Source organism: Carya illinoinensis, chromosome 8, assembly GCF_018687715.1.
Source record: "Carya illinoinensis cultivar Pawnee chromosome 8, C.illinoinensisPawnee_v1, whole genome shotgun sequence".
Taxonomy (NCBI): Eukaryota; Viridiplantae; Streptophyta; class Magnoliopsida; order Fagales; family Juglandaceae; genus Carya; species Carya illinoinensis.
The window spans coordinates 10476345-10488823 of NC_056759.1; the positions used below are offsets into that span (position 1 = coordinate 10476345).

Sequence of the window (12479 nt, forward strand, 5' to 3'; positions counted from 1 at the left end):
CACACTATAATTGCTTAAGTTTGCGTTCTACTTAGGTTGTCTTTTTGGTTCTGGTTTTACATCTTGGTTTTGAGATTTTTACTCATCGGTAAGGTGTTCTAAAAGAGATGCAACCATAGTATTCCTCCGTCGTAAATGAAGGAAATTAGTAAAATTTCCATTTCTCAAAGGCAGGTAATTCATCTCCTTGCATCCTTTAAGACTGTTAAAATGGGGTTGAATTGGGTGGGTAGTTTTGTTCAGAGTTGCTTCGACAGTTTTGATCCATTCATATATGAATCTCTAGCTTTTTGTAGCTGAGGGTCTTATTTGACAGGCTGGTCATGGTCATACAGATAGTCATCATAAAGGACTACCTCTGGTATGATAGACTTTATGGCTTCTTTAGTTTGCTTGTGTCGAACTTTTGCAGCAGATAGAAACACAATTTATGATTTTAGGGCTTGTTGATTAAACAAGTTGTGTGTGCTTGTTGCCATAAGCCTCTCTCCAGATTTTCCATCTAAAATCTATCTAGTTGATTGAATCAGTTGTAGCAGGATACCCAAGTTTCTCATAAAATATGGACAATCATATGCTCATACTAAATAGAAGAGGAAGAGGAAGAGGAAGATCCACACATGAAACGGACAAGATCATATCTAGCAAGATTATTGCCACTTTCAACAGTACCAGTACTCAGATTTTCTTTTTTAGATTGGTATTGGGTGTCCGGGAATAGCGTTATGACTAATATCTGAAGTGTACAGGCCCTTAGCAAGAAGTTTTCTGGATACTAGTATTGTAACAACTACAAACTAACGTGACCTTATAAAATAATGGGGAAACAGTCTGGGGAGAATCGAGTTTTTCGCTTTAATGATCAGTGCATATATCCCATAACAGGGGATGTGGAGCACAGCGAAGGCAAAGTACCTGTATAAAATTAACACATTGATTAGATACTCTGGAGTTCAAGGTGAAATGGAATAAAATGGTGGAAATATTGTATATACCATAAAGGAGCCCAGGGTGTATCCAGCTCGATGAAGGGATAAGGCCACCTGGGAAAGACTCAAAAGTAAGTCAAATGTGGTTGCACCAACAGATCAACTATCCTCCCTTTTAACAATATCATAGGAAGGAAATAGGCTGACAAAATCGTTCATACCATGTAAAACCACAGGCGTGAATAACCCACTGGAAAACAACATAGACACAGCTCCAGATGATAAAATATGCAATCCGGAACCAAGGAAATGGCTGGAAAAGACAAGAATGCAATGTGGCATTATTAAACCTGTGAAGCCAATGTATAATGGAGGAAACCAGTGACCATGCACAAGAGTTAGCACAGGTCACATAGATCAATAGGCTTTTTCACTTCTTAATGGTATGATACTTACAAGGCTATTGAGTGAGGTATCCAGAAGTAGGAAAAAAGCATTCAAAGCATGCATGCAACCCATCAACTGCAAACCAATAGGAGGAAACCAGTGAGGATGAATATTCACCTATCGACTAGGTTGCTAGAGAGAGAAATAGAAAGGTTTCTGGAAGTGAGTTTTTTTTTTTTTTTTTCCATGGAGAGGACGCTATCCCAATTTTATTCATTTCCCTCACTTTTGGAGGAGGAATGTCACATACAAAAGAGTTTGGGGGTTGGATTCTTACCAGGTTTAAGCGAACATGTGCAATTGATAAAAATGGGACGATGACACACCAAAACACAATGTCTGTAAGTATAACAGCACCTCCACAAGTCTGTTGCAGGTAAGTTATTAGCTCCATCCAGAATTTAAAGCCTAACAGATATTCATTAACCAACTTGCTACAGTAGTTTAACCAATAGTTTCGGATTAACCTGATATGCAACTTGCATTAAATATCCCCAAAATCCTGCTCTTCTCTGAAATTCCTCTTCAGCATAGTGGCTTTGCAGCTTGATGGTACCCTCAATCACTTTTTCCCTGTAAGAAATGGAGTTTGTGGTTCCACTCTCTTCCAAATCCCTTCTCAGAAACTCACTTGTCCCATTTTCAGACAGAGGCGTTTGTGAGGATAGCCAGCATCCATATCCAGATACAATGGTACCAAGCTACACAGAATTTTACGGTATTTGTAAAGCAGGAGCTGCCTTGAAATTAATTCAAGTTTGATTGATTTTAGAGAGGAAAAAAAAAAACAGATAAATGCCTATCGGTCTATATGTTTGATATTTCCAACCTATAATTACCTAGAGCATTTAGAAGCAAGTAGGAACCAATAGAAGTTCTTGCACTAAAGACTATGGAAAAAGTAATACGGATATGGTGATGTACGTACTGCAAAATAGACCATAACTAATGCAAATGTCCACCTGCACAAAAATTATACCAGAACATAGGAGGTTAGACATGTCAATAAAACACAACTCACTTAGATTCTCCTACATCCAATAACAATAAGTGAAACAAAGGTAGGATAAAGACTAAAGTCTGATAAACTTTTCTTTTCTTTATTTTAGTGTTTGTCCACAGCAAAATGCAGGTGAAATTTCAAAAATGAGGATGCAGTCTCAGTACGTAGAAATAGAAGGTGGAAGCTTTAATGTAAAGATACTATGGCATGATATCCGAGTCAAACAATGTAAAGCAAAAGACCTAAAAGATCAAGAAGAAAAAGAGGATTAAGGTTTCTCAAGCTTTAACTTCACTAATATGACTGTACACCGCCTCTGCTTTTTAATCTTTTGATAATTAAACCTTTAAAATGGGCACTTATCATCAGAGCCATTATTCAAAAACATGTACAACTTCAATGCCTTTCGCCATGATGTCATAATGTTCCCTCTGTACCCTTTATTTTCCTCTCCCATTATTTTTCTCTGTGAGTGGGTTTTAACCCTGCTTAACTTCTTTCTTGTGACATTTTCTCACGCAGGCTACACTTAGCTGTCCCTTCCAAAATTCAGTTGTCTGGGATCGCCTTGTCCACTCGATGCATAGAGCCTGCCCCTAATAAGGTTTTGAATACATTTTTTTTTTTTATTTGCACCGGGTGTCCAAGAATAGCATCAAAATTTTGCATACACAAGTTTGCCTAAGGTCACAATCTTTCCACATTGGAATAGCATGGAAGTTATATCCTTGATGTGCCTAGAAGAGTATATGATTAATAGTAATTGCAATTTAATTTCTGCAAGTTATGTTAATATGAGAAATTTCCATTGCACATGACAACTATAAGAGTCTAGTACCCTATTAGCTGTTCATCAAAAGGTTCAGAACTCTATGCTCACTCCCTCATTTGTTTAAGGATGGGCTGTTCTTTCTGAATAACATTTGACTAGACTGTGCACTTCCCAAGATGTTAATTCCATGTGTTTTAAGTACGTTTATGGTAGATTTAGATACTAAATTATCCAAATTACGCAAGCCAAAGGGACTGTTATACAATTTAACACAATTCTAAGGAACTGCAATACCAATTCTAAGGAACACAAATAAAATATGCACGATTGAAATGTAAGCAAAAGGAAGATCTTACTCGGTGTAGAACATAAAGACAGATTCAGCATTCCAGTCCAAAATATCACAAGTAAGAAACCCTGCCATGATCAGAAAGGATACAAAACGAGTAGCTAAGAGCCAGCTGGGGTGCACCCCTCGCCAGCAACTGGTCCATAGCTGGGAGGTGCTGACATGACCCTTTGGGAGTGCACTCACATAGACATCACGACTTTCAGGTATAGCCACCAGAAGGCTCTCATAAACTGTGTTTTCATCGCATCTTGAGCCGCCTTCCTTCCTCCATATCACCCATAAGGAACCACAGAAGGCAATCCCAACAATCCCAAAACAAACAAAATCATACCAGTATACTACCAGTGCCATATATGGACACCAATCCGCCAATTGCTAGGGTAGTTTTACTAATATCTTGGAGATTTTAGGCCTTCAGACTCGAAGACCAAGGATTTCCAACATCAAATATGAAGACTTGAGATGGAATAGTAGTATGCAGTGATTCTGTGTATAAAGTTTTCAGAGCCTGTTCAATCAGAGAAGCTTGAGTAGATGGTTCCATATACAAGACTGTTAGCTTTGACTGTCTGGTTTAGGATTTTGAACTCACGTTTATAAAAAAAAGGTTTATTAGTTAAGGTAGAGAATAAGATGAGATAATGTTGGCGCTTTGTCGGTGACAGAGTTCTCATAAATTGAAGGGACAGATTCTTATCCTAAATTGAGGGCTCAAAAAACTCAGTACGAAAAACAATATTTTCTGTTAAGTTTTGTTCGGGACAAATTGTAGGATAAATAATATTTATAGCGTAGAGTGTATAAAGGTTGTTTAATCTTATTAGAAAAAAAGTAAATAAATATAAGATTTTATGAAAAAATATATTAATTTTTTCTTAATAAATATTATTTTTTTAAAAAATAATTATGTGACACTTATACAGTCGTATTATAACTATATGTAATATTATTCAAATTATCGAGAATACACAATTACATGATTAATGACTCAATTTTACACTACCAATTGTGCTAGTAAATTTGAAAGAAAGTGCTTTCTTTAAAAGTTATATTGCCTAAATGGGTTTACAGCATTGACATCACATGAGAATTTTTAATTTATAAGAAACTTTAAAAAAATAATAAATTATAATTTATATAAATTATGTGAAAGGTGGGTTGAAGTATGGCTGTTATGGCTGTATTGGCTGGTGAGTTGGAAGAAAAAGAACAAGGACCCACCAAAAACTAAATCCACGATTCTACAATTATTTTAATACAATAAACAGGGTATGTATAATTGTGTGTGTATATATATATTTATATATAATGAAAGTGGGTAGACTTGCTTTAAAAAACAATAAAAAGCTAAAAAGAAAAGAGAAAATCAATGTATGCTGATAATATTAAGCTGCAAATCACTCTCTTAACAAGTTGACTTATTATCTCCCATAGGCTTGCTACCCGGACAACTTCCCAACTTGCCTCTTACCCCTTCCAAGATGGGGAGCCTCCTTCTGTGTCCGTTATCCGGTTTCCCTAGTGGCTGGGTGCCCCACTCGTATGTCGGGCCACCCATGGGTCATTACCTATTGAGTCCAAAACATAATTTTATTCAACTTTTAATTTTCATCTAATCTTATCTATGTAATAAAAATTTATAAACTTTCAAGTTTTTTTTTTTCTGTAAAGGAAATAAGAATGAAAATCTTATTTATCATCTTTTCAATCATCACATTCTTAACATTTTAAGATGTATCGTTATATGATTGCTTGACAAGTAAAATATAATAAAAACTTTTAATAAAGACTTTCACTAAAGTGGTTATATGATTGATGACGATAGTAAAATTACTTGATAATAAATATCACATATTATAAAAGAAAAATTCTATTAATCATTCTTACCTACCACGCACCACTTATTATAAAATCATTGAGTACTACTGATCAACCATGGCCTTAAAATGGAAAAGTTAAAGCTTTGGTGCTATAAAAAATTGGAAAAAAAAAGTTTCACTATTTGAAGAAAATGATCAGGTACTCCAACTATTATTTAATCCAAAGCACCCTTGAATAGATGATCAACATGCATGTCTGACTCCTAAAATTGAATTTGGGCAAACATTGAAGAACTTATAATTAAGGGTGATTTGGATGAACATGTATTCTTGCAATTCACACCATTCATTTTAAAATATGTTTCTTCCCTAAGTTCTAGGTTGATGATCATGATGACAAGCATCCGTGTTAGCAGAGACTGAAAAAACTCAAAAATTATTGATAGGAAATATGTTTCGCCATACTTATGGGAAAATAAAACACATGAAAGCTGACATTATTGCATACAGATTACAAGGAAACCCACGCACATGGGAAGTGCTTGTAACAAGCTGGTTGGAGTTCAAAAATCAAAACCATTTCAATTTCACAAGGAATTGAAGACCAAAAACTAAAAAGCCAATCCTACATAGAATATTATAACGTTTGGCTCCTCAGATAGAGATTAAAATGTGGTCATTCATCTTCTACATGGCTGAAAACGGTTGATTAACCACTGTGAATCCTCCATCCACAATCAAGTTGTGGCCACTGATGTAAGTTGATTTATTAGAAGCAAGAAACATAGCAGCCTCAGCAACATGCTTAGCCTTCAATACAATTCCCTTCAAATTGGCTACTATGTAACTGTAAGCTTCTACCTACTCAGGTTACAGATTGAAAGCTCTGCATGAGAGAGGAGTGGCAACAATCCGAAATGGGGAGATGTAGTTTACTCTAATCCCATGGGCCCCAAGCTCGACGCAAGCTACTCGGACTAGACCAATGAGGGTATGTTTGGATGCAGTGTATGCAAGTGGATCGACTTCCCCCGAGTGAGGCAGCTACGCTAGTGGTGCAGATGATGGATCCTTGTGTCTTTCTGTCCACCATGGCTTGGGCTGCGTACTTCATTGTTGCAGTCATTCCACGAACATTTGTGGCCATGGTGTCTTCAAAGCCGCCATTGATGTTGAGCTCTAGGATGCCAGTTAAAGGGCCTAGGATTCCTACATTGCTGAACAAGACATCTAGGCTGCCAAATTTTGTAATTCACTATTTCCTCCACTTGCTTCTCGTCTCTTACATTGCAATGACGATAGCTCACTCTCTCTAGACCTATTGATGTTGCAACTTGATTACCCAATTCGTCTTGAACATCGATAGCAACAACAAAAGCTCCATTCTCACCGAATAATCTTGATGCCTCCTCGCCAATCCCATTTGTAGCACTAGTGATGAGGACCACCTTGCCCTGCAACCTAAAGATAATCAAGTACAAAAAATGTGATAATTTTCCTTAAAAAATATGTCGTTGTGCTGGGAAAATATTGAAATCATGCATGAGCAAGAAAAATATTGGAAGTTCATAATTATAGGTGAGAATATATATGGATTCAAAGGTATAGATATCTAGTTGAGGGTGGTCAAGGAAATTAGAAAGCATTACCTTGGTTTAGACATTAGCGATCTGTGCTTGTTCTCTTCCCAAACTTCCAAATGAGACTCTTGGATCTGCTGATTATATTACCTTTATCATATAAATATATATATATATATATATATATATAATCTTGTTACAGGTTATGGTGTTGGAAAAAATATTGATGAGGAAATAAACTTAGTGATGCCCTAAAGAAATGAAGACTTCAATATATTCAATAGTCTTACATTACATAGAGTACAGAGTTCTATTTATAGAGAAAATCAGGACTGCAACAATCGAGCATACGTACAAACAGGTGGTATGCATTGGTGCTTCCAAACCCAGATAGAGATCGTTACAACAGAAAAGGATTCATTTGTACAATATACACAAACCAAAAATTACAAAGAGGAAATTCTAGAGGATTCTATTGACAATGATAATTGAAGATCATGTTGTGCTGTTGACTTGATGTTGGAGTTCAATTTCCATATGCTTGGTGTGAGAGTGAAGGACAGGGTTTGTAGAGAGATATGTGGCATCGAGATTGTCGAGGTGGACAAGGTCATCTATGAGGGATAAGTGAGTTGAGGTGGACATTGGCAAGGTGATGAGTTTGGCAAGGTCCATATTTGTGCGCTTGAGAATGTCACAAATATATTTGGTTTGGGACAAATGAAGCCCGGTGGAAAGGGAATTGATTTCAAGACCAAGAAAAAAAAAACGAAGTGGACCAAGGTCCTTGACTGGGAATGACAAATTGAGAGAGTAAAGCACTGAGAAGATGGCTTCCGAATGTGACCTAGTGAGAATTATGTCATCTACATAGACAAGAAAATATAAAGTAACCGAATCATGCTTGTAAATAAACAGAAAAGGATCGGCATGAGAGGATGAAAAACCAAGATCAAGTAAACGAGCACTTAGCTTTGAGAACCATGCTCTGTAGACCTACTTAAGACCATAGATAGCCTTATTTAATCGGCACACATGAGTTGGGAAGTCTGGATTGATGAATCCAATTGGTTGAGTCATGTACACTTGCTTATAGAGATCACCATGCATAAATGCATTGTGAATATCAAGTTGCCAAAGACTCCATCCTTTAGTAATAGCAATGGTGAGTATGGTGTGAATAGTTGTCTGTTTGAAAATTGGGCTGAAGGTCTCAAAATAATCAATTCTGGCCTGTTGGTGGTAGCCCTTGACAACCAAGCGAGCCTTCTATTGCTCAACCAAACCATCAGCAAGATGTTTGGTCCTGAAAACCCATCAACAGCCAACAAGGTTAGTGATATCAGAGGAGAAAACAAGGGACCATGTATTGGTGTTTAGGAGTGCTTGAAATTCTTTAGACATGGCGTTTCACCATTCTGAATATTTGGCAACCTTGATGTAGGAGGTGGGTGGGTTCTTCGGGTGTGGTGGAGACAGAATTAAGATAGCTGCGTGATGGTGGCCACAATATTGAGCCATCGGTGAATTGATGGGATGGAGGGAATTAGTCTTCGAATGAGTGACAATCGAAGATGGAGATGAGGAAGTATTTGTCGCTGAAGAAGGAGAGATAGCAAAGGTGTTAGGTGAAGAGGATGATGAGCTGTCAGAAGTGGAAATAGGGTCGATGGGCTCAATGGGAGAAGAAATAGGTGAAGAATGAATGGATGGATTGGGCTCAATGGGCTACTTTGAAATGAAAGGGGAAGATGATGTAGAAATAGGGTCTGTGAGAGGAGTTTGGAGGGGTAGCAGGATGTGTGGACTGAATTGGCATATGGGACATAGGAGGAGGGCCTAGAAGGGACGAAAGAGTAGAAGTTGATGATTTTGTAATGGAAGAGCAGTTTGAAAAGGGAAAGAGTGCTTCATAAAAAACCACATCATAAGAGTAATATATTCTATTAGTGGGGACATGGAGACACTTGTATCCTTTATGAGAATCACTATAACCCAAGAAGAGACATTGAGCTAAACGAAGGTCAATTTTGTGATGGTTGTAAGGCCATAGATGAGGCCAACAAGCTGTACCAAAGACTCGAAGAAAAGTGTAATATGGAGGTTTCAAGAACAGTTTTTCGAAAGGAGATTTGTGCTAAAGAATAGAGTAAGAAGCCGATTGGTTAAGTAGATTGTAGTGTGAAAGGCATCGGCCCAAAAAAGTTGAGGTAATGATGCTTGGGCCATAAGGGCAAGGATATGGCGGTGTTTACATTTCACAACCCCATTTTGTTGATGGGTGTGAGGACAAGAAAGAGATATGAAATGCCTTGTTTTTTGAAGAAGATTGTGAAGGGAATGACATTCACCACCCTAATCACTTTGAATTGAAAGAATTTTGGCATTGAACATTAATTCAACATGTTTCTAAAAATTAATAAAAACACTTAGAACATCAGATTTTTGAACTATAGGAAACCACCATGTATACCGTGTAAAATCGTATAGGAAGGAAACATAATATTTAAAACCTTCTCTAGAAATTACAAGGATAGGGCCCCATACATCGATGTAAATAAGTTGAAGAGGTTTGTGGAATGCTTATGAGAAGATCGGAAAGGAAGTTGGGCGCTCTTGGCTTGACAACAAGCTGGACAGACGAGAGAGACAAAGTTGATAAAAACAAGCAAATTATTGGACTTGATTATGCGATGGACAAGTTGAATAAAAGGATGCCCTAGACGAGCATGCCACTGTGAGGAAGATGTGCATTCACCAACAAAAACTTGAGAATGAGGAAATGACTTGGACTTGAGAAAGGAGTAAAGATCATCAAGCATTGGACCACGGAGAAGAGGAGTTCTCGTCTTGGAATCCTTCACAAGGAAAAATGAACTGTGAAACTCAAAAAAGAAAAAATTATTAAGGCAAAATTAACTAACCGAAATTAAATTTTTGGTTATATGAGGAACATGTAATAATTTCTTAAGAAGAAATGAACGAGAATAAAAGGAGGGAGCAGATTCACCAATGTGAGAAATGGGAAGTGCAGAGCCATCACCAACACATATCTTATATGTACCACCATAATGAACGGATTGAAGGGTCAAGTTAGAGAGGTCAGAGGTTAGGTGGTTTGTGGCAGTGGTATTGGGGTACCAAGTGGGGTCAGGAAAGGAGGCAGAGGTGGTGTAATGAGGTGTGAGGGAGTGAGGTGGTTCACTTTGATAGGAATATTCAAAGCGAAAATAGCATTTTATATCACTGTGACCAACTTTTCCATAGACTTGGCAAGTGAGCTTATTGGTAGGCAGTGGAGCTAGAGATTGGGAAGGATGTGGAAAATGTGATGGTGAGTTTGTTCATCCCCCGACAACCACGATTATTGCTATGATAAGAACCACGGGAACCACCACGGCCATGTGCAGGAGAGGAGGTGGTGATATTGGCAAATAGATTGAAAGAAGAAGGTAGATGATTTGAATGAGCAAGGAAATTCTCATGGGTGAGCAAAAGGCTATATAGTTCTTTAGTATATAGAGGTTCAAGTCTGGTTGTGATAAAGGTAACAAATCATTATACTCACTATTAAGTCCTGCAAGTGGGTAAGAAAGAAATTCTTCTGGGGATAGGGGAGAACCAATGGCACTCATGGTATCAGAAAGATGCTTGACCTTTCGAAAATAATAAGTGACAAAGCTTGATCCCTTTGAAATGGTGGCTACCTGGTATCTAAGCTGGATGATACGGGCATGAGATTGAGAGGTAAAAAGTTTCTCAAGGGCTTTCCAAACCTCACGAGCTATAAAGTAGCCAACGACTTGAGCAATAAGGTTATCAGAGAGGGAAGAGATTAAAGCACTTAAGATAAGCTAGTTAGTTTGAATCCAGGAGAGAAATTCTGGATTGGGCGTATTATCGGGAAGAGTGGGGAAGGGGTATTCCAGTTCCATCAACAAAATGGAAAAGTTGCTGACCTTTGAGATAAGGAACCATTTGGGTAAGCCATAAGAGAAAATTCTCATTGGTAAGTTTAACAGTGACACGGTGAGAAAGGTGTGGAAGAAGAGGGGTGGAGGAGGATGATTTTGAATTTTGTATTTTTGGAAGGGAAGACTCTTTTGCCTTTTTTTTTTTTTTTTTTAATGTTAGTCTTGGAATAGCTATGATGCCATAAAGAAATAAAGACTTCAATATATTCAATAGGCTTACATACATAGAGTACATAGTTCTATCTATAGAGAAACTCAGTACTATACCAATCGAGCATATATACAAGTAGGTGGTATGCGTTGGTGCTTCTAGACCCAGCTAGAGATCGTTACAACAGAAAAGGATTCCTTTGTACAATATATACAAATAAGAAATTACAGAATTATAGAGAGGATATTTAGAGGATTCTGTTGACATGGATAATTGAAGATCATGTTGTGCTGCTGACTTGGAGTCTGGCGCAGAGGAGGTCTTGTGTGGAGCTGACTTGGAGACAGCAGTGTTGGTATTGCTTTCATACCCCATAAAGCATTCATTCAAGTCAACCGTTCTTGGATATTTTAAAATGTCATATTCTATAATTGGAGCAAGGGTTTACACTTTTCAGCCAAACCTATACATTCATACATACATACATACATACATACATACATACAGATATATACATATATATATGCACAATTTATTTCTCTGAGTCGAGTGTTTCTTAAAATATTGTAACATTCTTAATTGATTTTTTTTCTAAATAAACAAATTATCATTCAAATAAAGGAAAATGGGATACATGAGGAGGGGGTGTAGTTCCCCAATAAATACCCTATTACAATAAGCACAGTGAAAGAGTGGAGGAAAAAAAGATAAAAAAAAAATGGGTCTTGGGACCAAATACTTGATCCCCACTCATTTCCTACAAAGTGGGTGTCATCTTAAAAGACGATTTTTTACAGTTCACATAGCTATGCAAGCTGTGGAGCCACTGCTAGAGGTTGTGGAAGCTGAAAATGCACTGCAATTTGTTGTCATAAGGTGTTTCTTGTAGAGACTCATATTCCCTTCCTCAATATTATCAGCTAGGGAAAACGAAAACATAGTAAGAAAATTGGCATCGGAAGGATTGGACTATGGTGGACCATCTTTCTTCACACACACTAGTGGTGGCATGTGGAGATCATGCGTTGGTGATTATGAAATGAGGTGGGTCAAATCTAAAAGATTTTATTGGGAAATCTACTGGTACAACATGTATAGCTGACTAACTCATCAGGGCACGATAGTGCGAAGAGCATAAGTGGAACAAGCCGCACGTGAGAGTCACATGACGATATTTTCGTCGCTATTTCGCTTCGTCCCTGTAGATCAGCAGCTGTAGAGTTGCATGGTGGGGTGTGTGTTGACTAGTGGTCACTGGAGTGCGGTAGATCTGACCAAAACCAAATCGATAGGTTTGATCACCATTCTTATTTGGTTACAACTAGATCTATTATTTTGTTTTGAACCCTTAGTTCCAATGTTGGCACGACTACATTAGGCATGTTGTACAATAAAGTAATTTATATTTGGTGTCAATGGCTAGCAAGTAATTTTTCCGTTTAAGATAAATA

General features: G+C 37.5%; 1 protein-coding gene and 1 pseudogene across 1 annotated transcript; both read right to left on the reverse strand.

Annotated features, from left to right (window-relative positions):
* Positions 1–621: 621 nt before the first annotated feature.
* LOC122319311 lies at positions 622–4082 on the reverse strand. The gene is made up of 8 exons (XM_043137324.1): positions 3508–4082; positions 2305–2338; positions 1844–2077; positions 1654–1743; positions 1386–1451; positions 1151–1242; positions 996–1043; positions 622–915 (listed from the first exon to the last, which is right to left on the reverse strand). Exons 1-8 carry the CDS (start codon positions 3852–3854, stop codon positions 798–800), a joined length of 1029 nt encoding a protein of 342 aa, XP_042993258.1. The 5' UTR covers positions 3855–4082; the 3' UTR covers positions 622–797.
* Positions 4083–6010: 1928 nt separating this feature from the next.
* LOC122318305 lies at positions 6011–6986 on the reverse strand (annotated as a pseudogene).
* Between the last annotated feature and the right edge of the window lie 5493 nt (positions 6987–12479).

Bases quoted from the DNA above. Each gene is read 5' to 3' on its own strand.
- LOC122319311 (XM_043137324.1), bottom strand. From the start codon at position 3,854: ATGGCACTGGTAGTATACTGGTATGATTTTGTTTGTTTTGGGATTGTT. The intron at 1,744-1,843 runs GTTAATCCGAAA...TACCTGCAACAG, and splicing joins TAATGCAAGTTGCATATCAG to ACTTGTGGAGGTGCTGTTAT. The intron at 1,243-1,385 runs GTAAGTATCATA...TGTCTTTTCCAG, and splicing joins ATACCTCACTCAATAGCCTT to CCATTTCCTTGGTTCCGGAT.